Source organism: Gouania willdenowi, chromosome 20 (assembly GCF_900634775.1).
Source record: "Gouania willdenowi chromosome 20, fGouWil2.1, whole genome shotgun sequence".
Classification (NCBI taxonomy): Eukaryota; Metazoa; Chordata; class Actinopteri; order Blenniiformes; family Gobiesocidae; genus Gouania; species Gouania willdenowi.
In genome coordinates this window covers 17,750,234-17,773,507 of record NC_041063.1, presented here as the reverse complement: position 1 = coordinate 17,773,507, position 23,274 = coordinate 17,750,234, and the positions used below count along the sequence as shown (strand labels likewise).

General features: G+C 39.6%; 1 protein-coding gene across 8 annotated transcripts; it reads left to right on the top strand.

The window, feature by feature from the left end:
* The first annotated feature begins 23 nt into the window (after window positions 1-23).
* Window positions 24-22,715, top strand: pde7a (phosphodiesterase 7A). Of its 8 annotated transcripts, none has more exons than XM_028434362.1 (14): window positions 24-1,117; window positions 12,703-12,763; window positions 15,320-15,352; window positions 15,599-15,670; window positions 17,111-17,197; window positions 17,687-17,850; window positions 17,933-17,996; window positions 18,828-19,024; window positions 19,135-19,266; window positions 19,348-19,439; window positions 19,547-19,691; window positions 19,778-19,874; window positions 20,806-20,886; window positions 20,969-22,715. In XM_028434362.1, the coding sequence occupies exons 1-14, from the start codon at window positions 980-982 to the stop codon at window positions 21,214-21,216; spliced, it is 1,611 nt and encodes a 536-aa protein (XP_028290163.1). In that variant the 5' UTR covers window positions 24-979; the 3' UTR covers window positions 21,217-22,715. The 8 variants fall into 8 exon arrangements, with proteins under 8 accessions (XP_028290163.1, XP_028290162.1, XP_028290165.1 ...); XM_028434361.1 differs by having other exon boundaries at window positions 17,108-17,197; XM_028434364.1 differs by lacking the exon at window positions 15,320-15,352.
* The last annotated feature ends 559 nt before the right edge of the window (window positions 22,716-23,274 follow it).

The following is a 23,274-nucleotide window of genomic DNA, read 5'->3' as shown; positions in this document are numbered from 1 at the left end:
GAGAACAAGGGCGTTTTTTCTGGCTCCAACAGCACCATCTCTGGCAGGTGGTGTGCGCTTTAAAAGCATACAGTAGGCTAATGTTTAGGACGGTAGGTAGGTAGATGTAGGGGTAAAAACACTCTTTAGCTTGTTTATTTCTCGTCTTTTTGGTTGGTATTTTTATGTTGCGTGCCGTTTTGTTTAATTTGAAGCCTCTGGAGCTGCGTGAGTTTAGATAAACGTCGGGGTTCCTCTCTCTCTGAGGCAGACACGGAGTGCTTCACGGTCAGCGGTGAATTGGACAACTGTTCCCACATCATGCTGCTTCAGAACACGGAAAATCCCTACGTGTTGATTTCATTCCTTCCCGTGTAAAGTCCAAGCCCTAAATGAAGGTAAAACCTCCCTAACACGACCGCCCGCCACGGTCCTTCACAACCGGAGCTTCTTCATCCGTTGAAGCCGACGCGTGGATGACATTTTTGGAAACCTTTTGTCTTCATTATCTGGACGTGCGATATGCAGAGCTGCAGCCAGATGCAATGCTTTTTCTCTCTCCCCGTGCTTTGAAAAAAAAATGAGGAAGCGATTTCTAAAAGACACAGAAACCGACAAGAAGCAGGTCTCGTCGTCCGTGGGCCCGGATCTGCGGAAAATGAGAAGGAAAGGGGCGAATGCAACAGCAGCATGATCTCCTGTTTCCTTTCTTCCACAGAATGACACCAAAGGGTAACACGGTGGAGGTAAACGACACATTCAGTCAATAAACAAAGGCGATCTGGACTATAGTTTTAAGTCGCTCCATTATGAACACAAATACTTTTTAGATCTATATCAAAACCATCATTATTAATATTTTTTTCCTGCTTTTGGGAGATTTTTTCTAACCCGCAAATCATCTATTTCTCTGCACCTGCTATAATTGTTAGATTTTTGTTGGATTTTCTTTTCTTTTTTTTAAATATATTTTTGATCTGGATCCAGCCCTGACTGTTCAATGGAAGTATGTTATCAGCTACCGGTTTTGCCTCTAGACAGGCCGGTTCCCAAGCATGTCCTCAGCCGAAGGGGAGCCATTAGTTTTAGCTCCAGCTCTTCTCTCTTCGGGGCTCCTGATCCAAGGCAGCTGTCACAGGTAAAGAACGCAATAATCAACACACTAAACCAATGTAATTCATTCATATATACATCATGTGTATATCTGGGCAACTCTTGTTTAGCTCTGGTGATCACACCCCTCCCCCTAAACCTTGACTCTTTTCTACAAACATGAATAATCCAGAGGAATCTTGCAGGTGGTCACTGGTTGGTTGTTTAGGCCCTGCATGCACACAGTGAACAATTTTAGAGCATAACCGTATCTCTTCAGACCATACGGAAACACATGTCACACAGCAAGCCATGTTCCAAACCAACTTTGTGCATGCACTGTATTGATAAAAAAAAAAAAAAAAAAAAGCCCACCATGTATGATGACACTTTGGCCAAGAGATGTGGCAGAGTGTAAGCCAAACCCAAGTATTTGCAAGATTAAACATCAATTTGTTTATTTATGTTGCCTTCTATTTACACACAGACAAAGGAACTGTACTCATTGAGATATACTGTACTACCCAGTCCTTACTTTCTCCCACCTCTCCCTTTCTTTTTTTTTTAAAATCTGCTACTGCCATTATTATTATTTTTTAAATTGGATAAAAACATAGCGAAGGCCTCATGGATCAATGAATTGTACATCATTTACTCCAAACCCCTCCCCCGAAAAATATTGAAATTAAAGCTAGGGTTTGCGATTTTTCTCCAGATACAATTTTTGGTTGAAATTGTCTTTATGTCCTGACAGAAATTAAGATCTTATGTGCTCTGAAAAAGGAACGAAGATAATCTGTCAACTGTGGCAGCTGTAAATCTGTAATAACTTTGTCCAATGGAAAGAAAACGAACCTGTTTCTCGATCCATCACATGCACGAGCTCATACTGAAAGCGCGTCACTGCTGACAGAGTTTTTGGTCATGTTTTTTAACATATATAATGGTAAAATTTGTTTACTTACTGCTGAATGAGACATGAGACAAAGTTTCTACACAGTACAAGCGATGAGCTAAGCTCCTCTTCTGCAGCAGCTGTGCGCATGCATGTGAGTGAAACGAAGCACAGAGGGGAGGGGGGTAAAGGCGGAGCCATCGGGGAAGCTACATTCCAAAATCATGCTAGCAATCCGATATATCCCGATACTAGACAACATATGATATCAATTACAATATCAATAATTCAATATTTCACCTTTACAAGTTCAAAATGGTATGAAATGCATTTTTTTTTGTTTTTAAACGTGCAAGAAAAATTAAATGTTAACTAACAAACGTTTATCGTCTTTCAAATTCCATTTTTCAAAAAAGTTTAACTTTTGCTTCTACAACAGATTCTGTTTCTGTTAGATTCTTTAAAAAAAAGTAACCACATGCATCTATAAAAGTACCCAGTAGTAGGGCCCTATGAAATTCATTTTATTTTTTTCCCAAATTCTGTTATATTTTTCCCCAAATTCCGTGTTTTACACTTTAATTTTTTTAATTCTGTTTTTTTTAGAAACATTTATCCTTTTTTTAAAGAAAATATTTGTTTTTAAGTCCTGTGAGGACACAAAATAAATACCAATATATAAAAAACCTCATAATTAAACAAAAATAAAGTGAGATACAATTACAAAATAGATATAAGTTTTAGTGACATGGATTATTCTGACTGCTCCTTTTAAATTATTTATATATCATATAAAGATGTATGAGAACAGCATTAACGTCACCTAATTTCCTCTCAGGGATCAATGGTTTACTGAATATGATCAGGTTTAATGATTAAGTTTTGATCAACTTAGTTTAAATGAACCTAATTTAAACTAAGCTGCGCTACACGAAAAACGGACAGAGCTTTACAGGTGCAGCAAAGTTAAACGGGCACTGGTGGCTCTGTATTTAAATTTAGGAGTCAGTGATGATTTGCATTGTTTTTAGACAGTGTTTTGGTGGTTTAGGCAGAGTTTAAGGCTACCAGGACAGTAGGGAGGAGGGAGGTACACCTAATAAGCGGTCCCAGGAAACATTTCCCCGTTAAAAAACAAAAAACGTTTCTTGCCCCACGGTGACTGCGTTTCATGCCAGTTTTTATTGGTAGATACCGTCCGCGATTCCGTTAATGTGGATTTTATAGGGCCCTTAGTAGGTTTTATGAAAATAAAGTGCAATCAACTTCCAAGATAAAATGCATTGAGGAGTGAGGTAGTTTAACAAGGCCTGATGTGGTTCACTGACGCCTAGTGACTGGGCGTTTACGTGCTATGCATATGTTAGCGCAATAAAATGGTTTCTTATCGATTTGGACATTTTTTAGATTGATACGATAAAATTGATTTTTTTTCTTACACTCTTAGTAGACAGATGCATAGTGTTTTTACTTCATTCTTACTGTGATTTCTTACAAGCTGAGTAGTTTAGGGTCCAATGTTCATTCATGCTTTGGATTGGATCCCAACAAGAAGCTCAAGAGTAAATGCTCTCACAGTGATGCATGGGATTCCCTAACTCAATTACCAATGCATTAAGTCAACATTTGAGACTGTGTGAGCAGTGATTGAACATAATTTCAATGGGCAGTTTATTAATGCTTCATATAGGTGCCCTACATAGCCACCCATGTGTGTCATGTTGAGCCCACAGGCCTTCTCTCAGACTGGCCTCATGATGAATGCCAAACTCAACTGAGGACCGCTTATATAGGATGAGTTTTTAAGGCAGGACTTTCTATCACTACTGTCTGAAACTTGTAAAAACACGGTTTGAGGTTCCTCAAACATGTATTACCCTTCTGGTTTTTTGGTCTGTGTTGTCATTGTGTAGTATTCAAAACAATGAAGTAATTTCCTTTTTGCACTCGCTTCAGTGTCCCTCATCATGGACACACAAGTGTGAACAATTTACTATCTCGTGCCAGCATCGCCAGTCATTGAGTTCATTGAGTGGGACAAAGGTCCTTTTCAATCATCAGGTAGAAGTTGTCTGTATTATTCTTCCTTTTGTGGTGAAAATACATGTTTGTTGTTAATGGTCTTTTGAGGTGTGAATTCAGTTATCTTTCTTGCACTCAATGCAAAGGTGCATGTGGTTTAGTCAGTAGTAAAATTAGCTGTAATATTTCTCGTTTCTCATTAACAGTGACGGACTTGGAAGATATCTTAGTGGCACTCATCTTTTGGTGCAGAGAAATTCCACAAGCTCGTTGTTTGTGGGAGCCGGACTGGACTACCCTTTTGCAGAAAGAGGCAGTTAGGCATGTGCCGGGGCTCTGTGGGCAGGGGTTTGGCTCCCTGCCTGATTCACAGATGGCCAAAGTCTCAGTCTCTTTCTTTCTGTCTTTGGCTATCTTGTTCCCCTCACTCACGGGCTCCCTCTCTTTCTTTCTCTTTCACTACTACAGCCCCCCCCTCCTCCTCTTCCCTCACTGATGAAGACATTTCCTCTTGTAAACAGTGTAGGGTTGAAGGCACGACTGGATCTCTGAAAAGTATCCCACTCTGTGGTTGTGGAATGTTTATGATTGGCTGAAATATGCTGCTGAAGAGGCGTTGAAAACGACAGCGTCGTTCGATAAATGGCATCATTGCTCTTTTACAATGCCTTCTTTGTTTCTCTGGACAATGCATGTTGGTTGTTGATGATTTCCTAAAATTGTGATTGAAGATGAGCTTGATGGAGCTTATATTTGGTGTCTAATTAAAAACAAGAGGACAGATTAAATTCTAAACAGAATAAATAACTTTGTTTAGAAATTTTGTAGGGCACATTTGACTCATTTTGGTTCTTACCTTAACTACTACACTCTTGAGTAATTTTCTTCATTCTAAAGCTGCATTGTCTGCTCATGTGGAAGATGTAATGCACAGGACAGGACTATGGGCTCTCTTTCTGTGCATGAGTGATTGACGCAGTCACATGTTTTCGATTCAATTTTATCTCTCGCAACTTTCAAAAAACAACCAGCTGAGATTCAAAAGTCGATAAACTGATGCAAAGTATGGATTTGGTGTGTACAGTCACATGGGTGTGTAAGAGTGGAAAAGCCAATAAGCCGTCATAGCTGTGAGATCACCCTCTCAAAACACAATTGGAGATATCATGCACAGACAATCATGTCTTCTTCTTAGAAGGTTAGGTACAGAAGATAAGCCTGTGCATTAGGGTGCATTCTGCCTCTGTGCAAATCTTGATAAGAAAATACAGTAACAGAACAACTTTCTGTGGGAGTCCCTTTGTTGATTTGACTGAACAGATAAGAGATGTCTTTTTTTCTTTCTCCTTTTTCTGAGCATTGCAATCAGATTGACGTAGTTCAGGATGTGGTAAGAATGCTGAAGGAGCCGTTCAGACTCTGAGCCCTGTGTTTCACAACCTTTGACAAAAAGTTTAACCCCCACGCTGCTAAACCTTTGCTCCTTTCTTTCTGAGCATGAGCTACAGTATCTTTAATCATTCTTCATTTAAACGCAAACACGGCTCTGGTTTCGTAGCCTGTGCGCACTGCTCTGGCAGGGCCCCCTGTTATCACATGACCATTCTCTTTTTATGCTGTGGTGTCGAGTGCAATCGACCATGAAGAAGCACAGGTCCCACATCTCAACATAGTAACTGACACGACATCTAATGCGTTTACTCAATTTTATAACAAGTTTACTCTGTGTCTAAACACTCATATCATGGCTATTCAACATGGAGTATCTATCAGTGGGACTGGTTTGTAAGTGTAGACAGATTGCACTGGGCTGTGACCTGGCTTTTGTTTGGCCTGCACAGAGCCAGCAGGGTGTGGGATGTAGTGGCATTAAGCTGGCCTCGAGAAGCAATTAAAGCCTGGGAATGATGTTGAAATGAATGAAATTCCTACACATGGTAGACACTCGGTGAGACTCTGATGCTAAACTTACCCCTTCACCGCTGCCTATTTCATTGAATTCCTCCAAAAGCACATATAAGGACCTGATATCTAAAAGACTTTAACATTTTTATTACTCTTTACCTGCCAGTGAAAACTGTGGTTGCAGATTTTATACTCCGGCTTTGTTCTGCGTTCAGTCATTTGTTGCCTGAAGGCATTGGGCCAAATCACTCCAGGCCTCCTCTCAAATCCACAGCACTCTTAGAAAACCTCATTGCAGCTGGAGAGTGTCACAGCGGACAGCATGCTCATAAAACACTCTTCCAACAGGTAGACTTGATGAGTGTGCAGCAGCTGGTTGCACGCTCATGCACTCACAATCACACACACTTTCACTCCAAACCTGCGTGTGTTTATGGCCTGGCACTCTGTTACTGGAATGTGCCGTCCCACACAACACAGCGCTGCAAGAGGTCATAACTCAGAAGGAAGCTTTCAGTTTATGAAACTGCGCCGAGCTCAGCTGCTTTTATCTTGATAATTTACATCCATGTGTGTATACTGTTTGGTTTCTGATGGCTTTTAAAGGGAAAAAAACTGCTGGCTTCCTTATTTGCTTGGCCTCAACTGACTTTGCAGCTTTTTGTAGCTCAGTCATCCAGTGAAAAGCAAACTTTAAAACTTACTAACACTAAATACATTGCTCCTATGTTTGAAACGGGGAAGTTGAGGGACACTGCTTTGTGTGCGGTACCTTTTTGGTACAGTTGGTGATATCTGGTGGCAGAGGAGGAAGAGCTGTTTTACGTCATGTATTTTTTATTTTTTTTTCTGTGTGTTAAACTTGTTTTAGTATTTACAAGACAAAAGTAGGCATTTACCAAGGCTTCCAACAGCGTTTTGCCCATGCTCAGTGCAATATCTCGATTCCACATTAGTGACTCCTTTAAGGTATCGATTGTTGTCATCCATTGACTAAAAGAAGGCTTAAAATGACAAATATTGAAGCCCTGGAGTAAATCAAACCATTAGGATATCATCTTTTGACCTTTAAAACCTACCTGCGGTAACCACGGGCAGATGAGATCAGTAACGAGAGCTTTATGTAAATGAGCCAATGTTGAGTTCCTGGGAGCACAATGAGCAAAGTGTTATGCGGGTGTTAAAACGCCAAACAAATTTGAATTGAGCTCTTTCTCAAACTGCAGCAGGAAACAAGCCATCGGAGTGCCACTGCAGGTGTTTGGTGTTAAGCCTTTCAAAGTAAATACATTTTAGTTAAACGGGTTATGTTTGTAAAATTACAAAACAAGCATGATCGTGCGTCATCATTACACTTGTATTACCTTGTGATTGACATGCATTGTGTAGGTTCCAGTTTTTCTTCTAAATGTTATTCACGTTCAGTCCCCTCACTAAGTATGAGATCACAAGTAGGGGCCTCTTTGGATCTGGCTTGTTTTGTCCTGCACAACACACAGATGTTAGATTAGATTGAGATCTGGGGAATTTAGAGGCTAAGTAAACACATTAAGTCCCTTGCTGTGTCCCTCAAATCATGTCTGAACCATTTTTGTTTCATTGCGGTTCCAACTAAGACGCATTTGCCATCATTGCATAAAGTTTTCTTGGTAGAGTGCCCATTGTCTGCACTGCTGTAATGATTAGGCAGGTGGTACATGTCTTGGTACCATTCACATCGATGGCAACATTCCACTAACTAAATATTGCACACTGCCTCCACCAGCTTGTAATATTTTCCTTTGTTGGAATACAATGCTGGATGTTTTCCTGGTAGGCGACCAAGCTACCTCATCGCATTTCTTCAAATGGTCAAATGTCCATTTTTTGCAATTTTAAATAGTGGACTGTAATTTCAACCTTGCCCAATAAAGACCAAATAGCATCTAGCAAGACCAGTTTTCCTTTGTCTAAATGTAGCTGAATTGTACTTTTTGTTTTCTGTTGTCTGCATACTTTAAAGAGGTACTTAAATAATTGGGCAAATTTACAATAAAAAAGTATACTTGCAATTTTTCCAACACTGTTGATCAAATTGACAACCTAGCTTAAGTGTTTTGTTTTTTTTTCCTTTCTGATGGCTGTTTCCAAGTCCTTTTACTGTAATCGCACCCACTAAAAATTCTACTAACTATTGTGAAATGAAAAGAAGCATTAACTTCTATGATTAGATTCAGGCATTCTTACATAGTACGTCCAGGTGGTCACAATAAAACACACGTGTTCCAGCCGTGTGAACTTGTTTTCAGCTTTGCTTAGTGCCTTTGTTTCTTTGTAGTGAGTTGCTTTTGTATCTGAACAAAGATGATTGTAAGCATTTCTTGATAAGATGTCACAATCTCCTTAACAAAAGACAATTCCTTAGATGTTATATGCTGACTGATTTCCATCACGCTGAATACTTTTGCGCTGATATACTTGCTGGTGTCAGTGATTAACATGTGCAGCACTGCAAACTTATCTAATGATGACTGTTTAAAAAGCTGTATCTTTTCAATCTGGTAAAAGATTTTGCCAGCAGTTAAAAAACAAAACAAAACAAAGCTTATCTTCTTCATTGTTGAAATAGACCAGCAGCTAACTTTCCCATGAAAAGTATTTGTTGTTGTATCTTCCAAGAAAAAAAATCTTCTCAGAAATTGGTTTAATCCCTCGATGCCCCTTGGTGTCTTTTTGTCTTTCTTTGTTTAATTTGGGAGAAAAAAGAGGACCGCAAAACAAAAGAAGAAAAAAACATCTGAATAAAAAGATCCAACAATAGAATAAGGGAATCTTTTGGTGGTGCACTACTTCCATTGCCTCTCAGTGGGGGGATTGTGTGTTTCAGTTCCTCTCTTTAACTTGTCTAACTCGTATAGCACTATGATAGACTGGTATCGTATTGAGGAATGTTAACAATACTTTTCTGCGTATCCTAAGTTAGCTGGGATAAGCAACAGCAACCCCAATATCCCCATAGAGGGTGAGTTGGTACATAATCTAACCTCAAACTTGTTGTAGTTGAATCATACCTGAACAATCTTGTGGCAGGGCAATGTCCAGCTGAAAGATGATAATGGCATTGGGCAATGCCATCTCTATAAAACTAAAACATCTTGGTAACAGCCGAATAAATGGAGTGGAGCCACAGCTACTAAACATCCATGGAAAAAGTTTAAAGCTGCTACCCACAATATTTTTTTATTAGATAAAATCATAGTGTATGCCTCCTCGATCAATTAATCAAATTATTTACTTTATTTAAAAAGGTTGAAATTGCCTCTTGAAAGTTTGATTTTCATTTCCACTGTGAACATTCCGTTTGACATTTTCGTGCATTGCTTTGTGGGATATGAATTTCTGTAAACGAATGCATAAGTTATTTTCTTATTTTTTTAAAGTTCATTGTTACCGTAATTTATTGTGTTTTTTGTAGGGATGTTCCGATACAACTTTTTCACTTCTGATATGATACTGATATTGCAGCCTTGCATATCGGTCGATTCCGATATATCGGCATGAATCATACATACTTTTATTACTTATTTTGTAGTGTGGAATGTTAGAAAAGGCTTGATCAAGTGATGTTACTCAAACAGAGAACAATAGTCGGCAACAGTAGGTTACTTTGTTGGAGTGTGAACCACAGTCACCTATGGATAGAACATAGAAGTACCTGTGCCTGGATATGAGGTCAGCACTTGCATTTAACCATAGATATGACTGTGTTGCACTGTTTTTCCTTCGTAGCATTCTTAGTTACGGTTGGTTGTGTGTTGGATCAGATCAAACAGGCTTTTCTCCACTACCCAAATGCGTCAGTGTGTCCGGGCCAACGATGACCTTGTTGCCGGGTCATGACTTGTCTTTCCATGGACTATTTTTGATGAGTAACGCAGGCTGCAGACCGGGAGCACTTCTTAAAAGCAGCAATTTTGCAAATGACCTGACTAAGCCATTTAGGCATCAAATATCTGGTACTTGTTTAACAGAATGTGTACATGTGCACCTTCATCAGCTTTAAGGGCTTAGTGTTTTCTTTCTGTTAACATTTCTGTTCAATGCAAAAATGTTTGTCCTGCTTTTTTAAAATCAAGTTTATCTCGTTTTCCACCATTTAAAGAACAACGTGCCTCACGTTGTCATCAAATAATGACATGAAGCATGTACTCACAGTTTTTAGTGTTTGTTTGTCTTGTGAGGTGGGCGTGACAAGTGTGTCAGTGTATTGTAGACTGTTTTTTTCAAGGCTAAAATGTGACCGTCTCCTCTGTTTGTAATGATAATGTGACATTGCCGACATGAGTTGCTGCTTACCTTTTACTAACATACAAGGTAGCGCATAACAGTCGTCGGTGGCTGGCTGTGTGTTTGGGTTCTGTGCGTTTGGAGCTGGCCAAAATGTTTGTTTGAGCAAGTGTTGGCTGGGATGGTCACTCTTGGCTCCTGAGTTCGGAGCCAGCACTGTGCAGTTCCCACGCATGCTACAGCCAATAGCAGCCGCCTTTTACACGCACACAGGCCTTGCATACATAAACACAATCTATAACACTCACACTAAACACCGGTGCCGTGTGTAAACACAGAGTTGTGTTGACACTAAAATACAGCTTTGCACATTACCCACCCTGAGCCAAGCTGTTTGCCAGTCAGTGAAATATTAGCATTAGAGTGGATGCTGTCAGCGTTTTAGTGAAGAGACGTTGCCAGGTGTGTGTAAGTGTGATTACAACTTGATCAAGATTAACTAAAAGGTGCAAGTAGTACTTTGGAGTGTGTGGTGTGAGCAGAGCAGAATGTGATTAATTAATACCAGAGTAGAAACTGATTCATCAAAGCCAGCATTTAATGCTGAATCAGTGTTTTTTAAGCTAAAGGTTTTCATAAAGATCTTAATGTTTTTCCATATACTGGATTTGAATTTTTTTTATTTCTTTTTGTTTATTATGTTATGACGAGCAATCTTACCCACCAGACAGTCAATAGGCCAGGGATCTGCGAGCCAAACACAGTCTTTAGTTTTCTAGACTATACAAAGGACCAGTCGTCATCAAAACATTTCATAGCATCAGGAATGATGAGTATTCCATCGATTATTCCATTGATTAATCGAGTAATAATTTTAAATATACTTTTGCTTGGGTATTCCCTAATTTGAAATATACAATAGAAAATTAGTAATAATACCAATTTGTTTACTTTTCAAGAAATATTTACATAAATGTATTCTACATAAGTATTATGCAAATTAGAAAAACAAATATCACTACTGTTTGTTGCCAAAAGCAAAATATTTTTTGCCTTAAAACGTGTGGTCTAATGTCTAGGTCTAACTAGTGTAGCAAACTGCTAAACGCCAAATCTCGCGAGATCCCAGCCCGTGCTTGTTTCTGTGTATTTCTGCTGTTAATAAATATGACAGTCAATGATATAAATAGTTAACCCCTTTAACTGCATCTATTAAGCATGTTTGGCCTGAAGTTTGATAAAATGAAAACAAAATGGGAATGTGTAAACTGACGCGGAAAGGAGTAAACTCTAAAATGAAACTAGGGAAAATCAGAGGCTCTATTTACTACATGTGGTGTTGACCTAAGGCATCAAATGCAGCGGATAAAATATGCATGGAAAAATAACAATAATACAATATATGTATTTTTTAAATAAACATTGCTTCAAGGCAGAGAAAATTCAAGGTATTCGAGGACCTTGAGGAATCATTCCAACTCTGCTGTGAGCAACCCAACCCATCTGTAAGTCCGGCTCCCAGTGGCTTTGGTAACTCTGTCCGAGGGTAGTCCTCGAAAGGAGAGTGTAGTGTTGGATTGGCGTAGTGTAGTAGGGCCAGGATGTGTGGAGTGCACGGAGAGGTGAGCCAACACTTCAGCCGAGCCCTTAGCAGCTGTTTGTCGACAGAGCAAACATGCGGTCAGTCATCTCTGCTGCATCTACCACAGAACCAGTGTTGATACTTACCACTGCTGCTGCTCCCTCCTCTTCACAGATGTACGTTGATATACAAGATGTTATTGCTGACACCTGGTTTGTTGCCAGCTCTCTCCATATTTTGACATCTTGTTCCTTCTTCAACGTGAAAAGAAACATCCAAACACTAGCAAGCGTCCAAAGCTCACTTTTCACATAGTTTTAGTTTGGAGTTCTGTCGCACGTTATTTATTGTTGCTTACATTGGCTGGAAACGTGTTTGGCTTTATATTAATGATTCTTCTTAACTTTTCTATTGTTATGCATCTGATTTTATGGTATTAAAGTAGGGTGTGTTTATCTATCCTGGTTAATCGTTCCTGCAGTGATAATATCGTGGCTGACGCACAATATATAAAACGTTACTTATTAAATACAGTTCAAAATGTCAGTATTTAAAGGTGAATGTTATTAGTGTTCTTAGAGAGGAAGAATGTAACGTCATAGAAAACACGTTGAGTGGATGTGGTTTGAATGTGATACAAAACAACCTCCATGGAGTTAATGCTCTGTGCACATGTGTTCCCCACATCACCGATAGCAGTGCCATATCAGCCCAACAATATAAAGCTGCCGCTTGTTTATCAGTGCAACAGCAGTGTAAGAAGTGCGGTACATACCCAGCTCAGATTAGGACAAACTGTAGCAGCAGAACGCCACCCACTTTGAACGACTTCTGCATTTTTTTAAATGCCAAAAAAGGATGAAGGGTGAAAGTGACAAAAACTATCTTGACTGATTTTACTGTGTGCAGCTTTATATATTTGCATTGACTTTCAACATAATGGATTTTTCTTTCTGTTTAGAGAAGAGGGGCCATCTCCTATGACAGCTCGGACCAGACGGCTTTGTACATTCGAATGCTAGGTAAGTCATTTCCCATTACTGTATATGCACACAAAGATAATCAAGACTTATATACACTATAATCACCCCCATTTCTTGATATGCAATGGCTTAAAAATGCACTGAGATGCATTGGAAATGGCTGGTAGATGGATGAGATATGCAGGGCATGATGTAGAGATTATGATAAGGGAGTGTGTGCTAAAAACCACGCCCCCCAAATCCAGTCAATTCCTGATATTTTTTTCTAATCTTTTGGTCATAGTAGGTTTATGTATTGTTGAGTGTTTTGAATCGGATTTGTCGCCAAAAATTAAGATTTCAGCTCAACCCTAAACAGAAGGTTCTTTGCCAGAGAGCATTTCTGTTCACGCACGTGTCGATCTGAGTTTTCTCGATGCATGTGTCATTCACCCGTCATCCTTTGATCACTGTAATTAGTATAGAACAGGAACGTAAGGATAAAGGGCTTGCTGTGAAATACAATATTAGAGCATGATCTGTAACAACGACCTGAAATGTAACAACACCCGAATTGTTATTAAAAAAGGTAATAAGACTTGAAATGTAATAACTGGTAAATAATGTAACAGAAGTGTTGATCCCATTTAAATCTGTTTAAGTAATCCGTGTATCAAAGATAAAGATAATCCATGTTATTGTGCAGTAAAAGAAAAGTTTCAACGGTGTATTCTTTTAAAATAGTCCTCTGGTCCATCCACCGCGGATCACTGCGTGGCTGTTGCAGCAGGAAAGGAAGAACGCTGCATGCAAGCGACACTATGTGACCACTTCTAAATATCTGTCCAAACCCGACCCGTCCGGTGCTGTTGGGTCAGGTGTCTATCCTCTATCCACAGTATCGGCTCCGGTGACAGACATTCTATGCGCGTTCCCGTGGTGGCTTGGCTGATGGCTGCGGTTACACTAACCACCATGGTGTCACTTTTGAGTCTGATTTCTAGATCCTGCCCTAGGCTCCTTTAATGTAGAGCGTAGTATACACTGATGCATGTGTGTGTTATTATTAAAGCCTTTTGGAGAAACATGACATTTTTAATAACTGGGCTCAGCATCTTGTTGCATTATTGACCAGTTATTAATTTTTTTTTATCACAACAATTCGGGTCCTATTACATTTCGGTTTGTTGTTGCATATTGGGCTCTAACAAGGCTGATGCCTAATCGGTAATATTTCTAGTGATAATAAAGTGTTTTAACCTATTTTTGTGGCCCTGAACTTTCTTCACCATCCAAACATGTTTAATGCAAATCTTGTGTTTGAAGGCCATTGAGCTGGTTGGACAGAAGTCACCCATAATATGTCATTGAACTGTTTTGCTGCCATTAATTCTCAGTTTTATATAATGTTGCTAAACTGTTTGCTTGTAGCTTGTATGCGATTTGTCTGCAGTCTCAGCTGTTTCTAGTTACAGTAAAAGCATTTCAGTAAGTGGAAAGAATTATTATTTAATATAACCAAGTATAATTATTTTACTTGGTTAAGTGTGCTGACAGTATCATACGTCAACATAAAACATCTGTCTGGTAGATTGAATTTATTTATTTATTTATTTTTTTTTTGTTAATAAAGCGAGTGTGAGGAGAAGCACGCTAATGTACACCGGCGTTTGCCTCAGCCAGGGTTCAGTCTGCCAAGTTAATGCCAACATGCTTTCAAATAGCAGGACTCGGAGCTTTCGCAACATCAGTTATAATGACATGACCTACATCCACCCTGGAGCGCCAGCGCTAATGCACTGTGGGGGGAAACATGGACCCCGTGACACTCAAAACACACTAATCTCATAAGTGCAGATGCATGCGCTGTGCACCAGTGCATGCATCTGCAGATACAGCTGATAAACACGCAGTCATAATAACACAAATATTTTGAAATTAATTGCTTTGCCTAAGTCAATATAACGTAATGTAATCACAATTATAGACACGCAGATCTACTTAACCTTGCATTAAGTAGACTGCTGTTATTTCACATTCTTTGTAGAAATTAAAGTTTTGCAGAACTGCTGGAAACAGTAAGTAATCCTGTTAAATAATCATTCTAAAGTTAGTTGATTGGAGTCAGGAGTTGGAAAAATAAAGTGAAATGGGTTAAACAAGACTCAAAATGTCTAGGTTTGTGAGGTATGGACTTCTATTGCTTTGCACAGAAAAAAATTAATGAACCGAAGGAATCAAGAGGCTTTAATTGTCTGGATAAGTTTTAAGAAATAGTTATTCATAATAAAGAGCAGGTTGGCTGATGTTTGAAAAAAATAAAAAATACATAAAGAAATTATGCTGAAACAGAAGAATAAGCGTCCATTGAATTCAGGATATCAAACATGGTGGAGGTAACATCATGGCAGGAGTGTCCTTTGTGACCATAAGGTATGAGCTGTCAACTAATATTAGTGAAAGGCAGTTTTATTGGAGTACCTTAAAGGCTTGTTTCAGGGGATCGAGCTCTAAGATAAAGACAAGAATAAATTATTTGCCAGCTGTATTTCATAAAAATGTTCAGCTTTTATCATGCCCTGAATGGTAATTCTTAGTTTTTGGTTATTTTGATAGGAGCTTGTATAGTATTCAAACAGCTGTCTGCAAGTAAGTAACGTGCTGGTTGTGGGAAACTACACACCTGTGTGACTGCTTTTCAAACTCGATGCACATCTGACACAATCTGAAGTGCATTCCTGAAAACCAACCATTGCACTCTTTAGCACCTTGATCAGTGCACCGCTACATCTCACCATATTTACTGTTGCCTGGAATGACACACTAGCATTTTTCCCCCCCCTTTGCATTAGCATTACAGTGTCATCCTGTCACTTCACTGTTATTTCACTGCAGTCTACAAGCTGACCAGTTGCCATCTGTCCGGTCCGGGACCAAGTCTGGAGCTTGTTCCTTCTCCTCTGCCTGGTACTAAAATCAGTCATAGATTCGTTATTGATCCCACGCAACAGCACAGAGTACTAATATTAGAGCAGATTGTCCTGAGATGGCATTGCATGCTCACATGCCATCTGTATGTTGAATTTCCTTTTTCTGGGACGTGGTTGTTGTTTGTGTGTGACTGTGCTTAAAGCTCGAGTACTTCCCCCAGGGCTTTGTTCCAATCTAATCACCAATCACACCATGTGCTTGATGTAAGTTTGCAGGAAATACAAAAATGATGGACTTTACCACAGCAGAGATCTGGAGCTATGATCAGTCGGAAGTGGCTAAATCTTCCTAAAAGTTAAAATATAGTTAACATAGAAGTGTAAAGCGTTCACTGCGGTATCTACAGGTTATTTATTCAGAAATCAAGAACAAAAGCTGTTCAAATAACTTGTCGCCCTCATAACAAAAGCTATTCAGTCCATACCAGGGTTGGTGTCAGTTACATTTATAAATTACAATTATGCCTTCAATTATCCATGTTCAGTTACAATTCAATTATGATCATGTTAACTGGCATTTTCTCCAATAACAGTAAAATTATATATTATAATTTTTCTCCTGAAAGTCAATTCCAAAATGTTCTCACTTACTACATTTCAATTACAATTAATCACAATTGCTGAGCCTTTGATAATTCCATAAACTTAACTTTGCTCTTGAGTTAGCTTTAAAATGCACTTAAAAAATATTATCTATCATCCAATTTGTTTTTCCATCTCTTGGTTCCCTTCTTAGGCTTCCTTATCCATGAAGATATTGGTTTTAATATTTTTGGTGTGGGCGTTTGAGCCTTTTTTTTGACAGTATACCCCTCGATTTCAACTTTTTTGTCCATTTTGCCTTTTTAAAATGGTTCAGATTATTTATCCCCGAGGGGCAATTCAGTTTCAGTTACATCCCATCCAAGATAAAATGATCCTTAAGAGAACATATTTTATTAATTGTTAACTAAATATGTGTAAGCCAATAATCCATAGAACTATAACATGGTTCCCCAGTTCTGTGATTAATTAAATTGCAAGTTACAGTTTTTATGGAATGTTACTGCCACTTACAATTAGAAAGTCAATTACCTGAATTGAATTATAATGCAATTACGATTACAACAGCAAAATCTTTTTTTCCCCAATTACAATTACTATAATCATGACGTGATAATTGTAATTGATTACCAATTATGCGATTGCAACTATAACTGACTCCAAGCCTGGTCTATACTGGGGCAAGATATTTTTTTTGTCACATTCTCATGATCCTGACATGGTGAAATCCATCGTTTAGGTGCTCCAGCAAAAATAAACCCCAGGATATTATTGTCACATGTTTGGTTTAGAGTTTCATGAGCCTTTTTTTTTTTTTTTTTAGTTTCATCTTATTTTGTATCTTGAGGAAATAAGTGCTGATTTCTTCCAGGAGATGTGAGAGTCAGAAGTCAGGTTGGATTTGAACCGGAACGAAGAAGTTCCCATCCCTACCTGTGCATCGACTTTCGAACTCTCCACAGTAAGTTTGTAACCTAATGCTTGTCCTAATACGTCTTCTTCAGCGAGATCAACAGATACAATGAAGAGAGGGGAAAAAAAATACACACAATGAAATCATTTGGAGAGATTTTGAGAGTTTATGGAAGATTTAGACCAGCTTTGAGTTTCTACATGAGGGGCCAGGATTAATCTTACTTCCTGCTGATGTGTTTCCGGAGCCCGGCCACAGTTTTTTCTGACACCGTGCCTCTGTCGAGCGTGTGCATGTGAGAGACAAGTGACAAAGCATGTCTGCTGTGTGATCCCAGACGAAAGGCTTACAAGTGGGTGGCTGCATCAGCACCCTCTGTTTGTGTATTGCCATATCTGTGTCAGATCCCTGTTGAGCTGGTCCAAACCCAGTGAGTCTAACGAGTCTGAGCTTTTTTAGTTAAACTTGTTTGATAAAATGATGCCGATGTGTTGTTACCTTTTTTTTGGGAATGCATTGAGATGTGTCTGTGTGCAGCACGGCTGGGCTGCGGCTTCTCGTCGGCCAGTTCGGAACCTGAAAGGAGGATCCAAAGACTTCTCAGCTTCCAGAGATACCTGCACTCATCCCGTCTGCTGCGGGGAATCCCCCAGCAGATCCCCTTACACATCCTCGATGAAGACTACACTGGACAGGCCAGAGTACGGCTCTCACTTTGTTCTGTAAATTCTTAGCTTCTGCATTTAATTTAATTTTCCTCTTTTTTTTCTTTCTATTTTGCAGTGCATGTTGGAAAAAGTCGGCCACTGGAACTTTGACATTTTCCTCTTTGATAAGTTTACAAATGGTGAGTAAAGTATGACTCTGATGAAAAGCTTAATTAAACGACTCATCAAATTAAACTTCTTTTGAAAATTCATGGTTTGTTTAATCACTGGTGCCATCTGTTGGGTGACAGAAACAGTCGCTCTATTCCCAACTTGATGCAGTTTGACAGCTCAAAAATAGAATGCTGATGCAGTAGATATCATGGGATAAACTTTAGATTCTAGAGCAGCAATTCTCAACTGGTGGGTCGGGACCCAAAAGTGAGTCGTGGATCGGTACTGGGTGGGTTTCAGACAGCTGGTCAAAAATAAATAAATAAATGCTAAATGTCTTTCATGTTGGACTCTTCTTTTATTTTAAATTAAACTTAACAAAAGCATGTTGTGAAATGAATGTTGCACAGGAAAATATATTGATTTATGATTTAAAAACAGATGATATGTTTTTAACAGCTATTTTTGATATACTAAATTTGGTTGGTTGAATTTTAAGTTTCTGAGGTTTTATATAAAAATATTCCTGTAGAATGAAAGTAAAGAAAATAACCTGTGCAAAGAAAGAGGTTTTATTTTACAGAAATGAGTGCACAGAACATCATTATCGTCATTAGTTACAGTATGTTTTCTGTTCTCACTGAACTCAACCACATTACAGGATCCTAATTGTTTGTTAGAACAAAAAGGCTTTTCAAATATTGACCATTTATCACCCACATAGCACCACAGTGGTGGATCGGTGGAAATAATATTTGCATGAACTTTAAATAACGTCCTCTGGCCGAGGGTTGTTTGCAGTGTGACAGTTTTAGCCAAGGCTGAGAAAGCTGCTGCTCTTCCTCGTTCCTGTTCAGGTAACAGCCTGATCAACCTGACCTTCCACCTGCTCAACCAGTACGGCATGGTGGAGCTCTTCCAGCTGGACATGGTCAAACTCTGGAGGTTTCTGGTCATGGTGCAGGAGGACTACCACAGTGACAACCCGTACCACAACGCTGTGCATGCAGCCGATGTCACACAGGCCATGTACTGTTACATGCAGGAGCCCATGGTGAGCCTTGCACAAGAGAAAAGTTAATCAGATTTAATTAAAACATGAATTTATTATTGATTCTACCCATTCTGCTTTGGTTTTGTTTTTTTCTTTTTTGCTGAGAGCAGCTTGCAAAGTCCCTGACCTCCTTTGACATCCTACTGGGACTACTGGCAGCTGCAACACATGACCTGGACCATCCTGGGGTCAACCAGCCTTTCCTCATTAAGACTGACCACTATCTAGCCACACTCTACAGAGTAAGATAGCCAAATGAAGCACCTATAATGTCTATATATTGTATAATGTGGTTGTTTTTGTCTGTTGTTGGGAACCCACAGAATACCTCAGTTCTAGAGAACCACCACTGGAAGTCAGCAGTGGGTTTGCTCAGAGAAACTGGGCTGTTCTCCCATTGGCCCGCTGAGGACAGGTCAGTCTGATATTTATTTATTGCTTAAAGCTCCAACAGTTTCTTACATCATGGTATGAGGCAATATAGACAAGAGTATGTTTTAAAACCCATCTTTTATTTCTCAGCCTGAACATGGAGAGAGAACTGGGTTCCTTGATCCTTGCCACAGACATCAGCAGACAGAATGACTACCTGTCCAGATTCCGTCAGCACCTGGACCAGGAGAGCCTGTGTTTGAGCAACGGCAGCCACCGTCACTTCATCCTGCAGGTGGGTAGTGGTATGCTCCTGTGTCGCAGCTGCAAAACCTCCACATGGTTCTAATCCTGTTCTGTTCTCCTCCCTACTGCATGCAGATGGCTCTGAAGTGTGCAGACATCTGTAACCCCTGCAGGCCCTGGGAGCTGAGCAAACAGTGGAGCGAGAAAGTCACTGAGGAGTTCTTCCAGCAAGGTGAGCGACTGTTGTTAAAGCTGCAGTATGTAGAATGAGTTGCTCCACCCTCCCCTCCGTGTTTCGAATCCTATCGTCTCTTACCAGTATCCTTGTGAATGCGCACAACTGTGGAGCTCTTAGTGACTTTTTTCTCCACAGAGATGAGCGACAAATGTAGGGACTTTATCTTGTGTTATTGAAGAGTTTTCTGATGTTTCAGAGACATGAAAGCACGTATCACTCACTGCTTTGATGACCGTAACTAGAGGCTCACACACAAGCATCCACGCTGCATTGATTCCTGCAGAACAAAGACACTCCACATCCACACTGCACATTAGTTGCGCATGTTCTCTCCACCTTGCATATGCTTCTCTTAGGTTTACAAGTGATTTATCCCATCTGTTCTAACTCTCCCTCTGTCTTGGTATGTGGGGCAGACTGCGCATGGACTGAAAGCGGATCGCGCGCAGTCCACCCCTGATATGGGGACTTCACGGAGTACGTTCCTCCCGAGTATTTTTGTGCCTTTAGACTGTTGCTTCTTCACGTCAGTCTACCTTTTTCCGCTTGCTTTGCCGTGTAACCATTGTTCCTAACGCCGCGATGGGCACTTCTGCTGGAACGTCTGCCACTGCCCTTTTACTATCAATGGTACGTGCACGCGCATTGACTTCAGTCGAGCAGCCAATGGTAACGTCTAAAACAGTTCATGGAGCACTCTGTAGAAAGATCTCTGATTGGCTGAAATCCAGCGTCATGCTCCTGGATTTCTAAACATCATTTACCCGGCCAAGAGAAGGAGAAGAGTTTCTGTCCACTCAGAACACAATGCTCAAAGATGATTATATATTTTTGACCAAATGACGGCTACAAAAATGTAATTAATATATTTATGATAATAGGTTTATATTTAAGATCTGACACTTTGTCCCATTTATAAATGCAGGAGACGTTGAGAAGAAGCACAAACTTGAAGTCAGCCCTCTTTGTGACAGAGAGATAAACTCTGTAGGAAACATCCAAATAGGCAAGTACTTGAGCTGTGTCTGGTTTTTTTCCTTTTTTATTATTATTTGTAGTTGATTGAAATGCCTTACCCCCCACTTTAGGCTTCATGACGTATGTAGCGGAGCCGCTGTTTGCAGAGTGGGCGCGATTCTCCGACACACGTCTGTCTCAGACCATGCTCGGCCACATGAGGCTGAACAAGGCTAGCTGGGGCAGCCTGCAGCAGGAACAAACCCTCACCTCCGAGGAGGCAGAGACCAGCAACGCCAGCACCAGCCGAGAGGGAGCCGCGGCCGCCCCCAGAGGAACCAGCTCCAAAGAAATACCTCAGGGAAGCAGAGAATCCTGACACTCGACGTGTGCCCCATCACCTCCTTAAGGCCACGCCATGTTGCCCCACCTGATCCCAACTTCATGTTGATTTTTTCTTTTTTTGTAGCTTTTGCCTCCCACCTTGATAAACCACTGATTTTATTTAATTTATTTAATTTTTTAATTCCTTTTTTTTTGGCATAGAGCAATACATCGATACCTCATTTGGCTACTGCTGTATTTCCTTTTTTGCCTTGATGTATTTATTTGTCCATTCGCATTACTGACTGAACACACCACTTTGTTTTCTTGATGAACCTAATTATGGGGAAAGCAGTATGAGAACCTGGAGAAGCAGAACTTATTTTTTTCCCTGGTATTTTGAAGTGTCATTGTGAAAAGTAAGATTTGAAGACCGATGTGTGTTTGGACACAAGATCCTCCGAAGACTTTCGAGCAATGCAGTGTTTGCATTTTTGTATTAAAGATATCTTCCTCATGTACTAAAACATGCGTTGAAAAAAAAAATGTGACAAGCCCAGTCCTTTTGCTGCCTCTACGAAGACTGTTTACGCATCTCCTCGTTTGTTGCTATCGCTCCTTCTTGAACTGAAGTGTCTCACGTCGGCTCCACGGTTTTGCTTTCCAAGCACAGATGTGAAGAACCACTGTTTAAAGCCATGAGCAGAACCGTACTCAGACACACCTGATGCCATAAACTACTCCTCCACCTGTGCTACAATGTGTTCCTGCAGTCCCAGATGAATATAATGGTGGGATCTGCAGCTTCTCCACAACATCTCATGAAGGCTTTGGATTCCGATGCTTTCGTGTGTCCCAGTTCAATCTGGAACCAGCACCTCGCCTGCAACTCCACTCCATGCATCTTGACTCGCTCAGGGTTTTGCCAGTCTCTTTATAGGAGGGTGAGATTGACAGTTTTTGTTGTCGGTAAGGATTCGCTGATGGACACTTCCTCCCACCCCACCCCCAGAATGTCTCTCACAGCCACATGAACCCTTAAGGACTGCTCGACTGATGCCTTATAACTATGCACAAACTATGCTAAGTGACCAAACCAACTCCTGTTCCCGTCAAGTGCATGGTGTGCTCGTGTCTCAATGCACTGTCCGACTCCTTTGCCTTTCTGTCTCGAGGAACAACTCCAGCTGTCGTTTTACTTTTTCGTCTTCTACTTTTTTTTCTAGGAAGACGAAAGCGATCGAATGAATTTGAACATTCCATTTGTTTGTTTTTTGGGTTGTCGACTTCGATTCTGTAAAGTGGCACAAGTTGTGTTTGGTGTTTTGATCCTTTTGAACGATGACAGGTGCTTTTTCTTACTTTAGCTGATTTGTATTTTGCTGTAAGTGCTGTAAGACTGTTGATAAAACTGTTTACACTTTGTTGCAACAGCCATTTTTTGGGAAGACTTCAGTGTCCAGACAGGTTTTGTAAAGGCTTTGCTGTATTGACCCTTTTGATACTTGCCTGTTGCAGTTACAATTTCAATAATAAAACCTTTTGTTGATAGAATGTTTGGCTTTTGAACGAGTGTGAAATCACATGTCCGCTGTTACACAAAATTAAATTCCTTGTTAAACTTGTTTATTAAAAGATAAATAACAATGATTTTAAATATTAAGTTTTTAAAGAAAATCAAAAGTGTTTAGAACTAAGCAAAACACTAAATCACCATGATAAACTAATTTAATTGTTTAATTTATTATTTTTTTAAATGACAATTAAAAGCGCTTTAAACAAACAAATCGGCCCAGGTTTATATGGAGATACATTTGCGTTTATTATTCAATGAAGAAATGAACACATTTCAATAAAAAAAAAAAACTACTTTAAACTAAAGTTTACTTCAATAATAATAAAACTGTTCAAATGCAAATATTCGGGTGGCTTTTTTTTGTCTTTTGCATTTGAGCACTTTACTTTAAAAATATTTATTTTTTTTAGATTGAAAAAGTTTTATTTTGATTGAATTGATTTTTTTTAGAATTAAATAATTGAGACAAATCTACCTCCATAGGTTTATATTTGTCGTGTTTGAATAAAATACATCTGTTTTGAAGAAGTCTTTCAT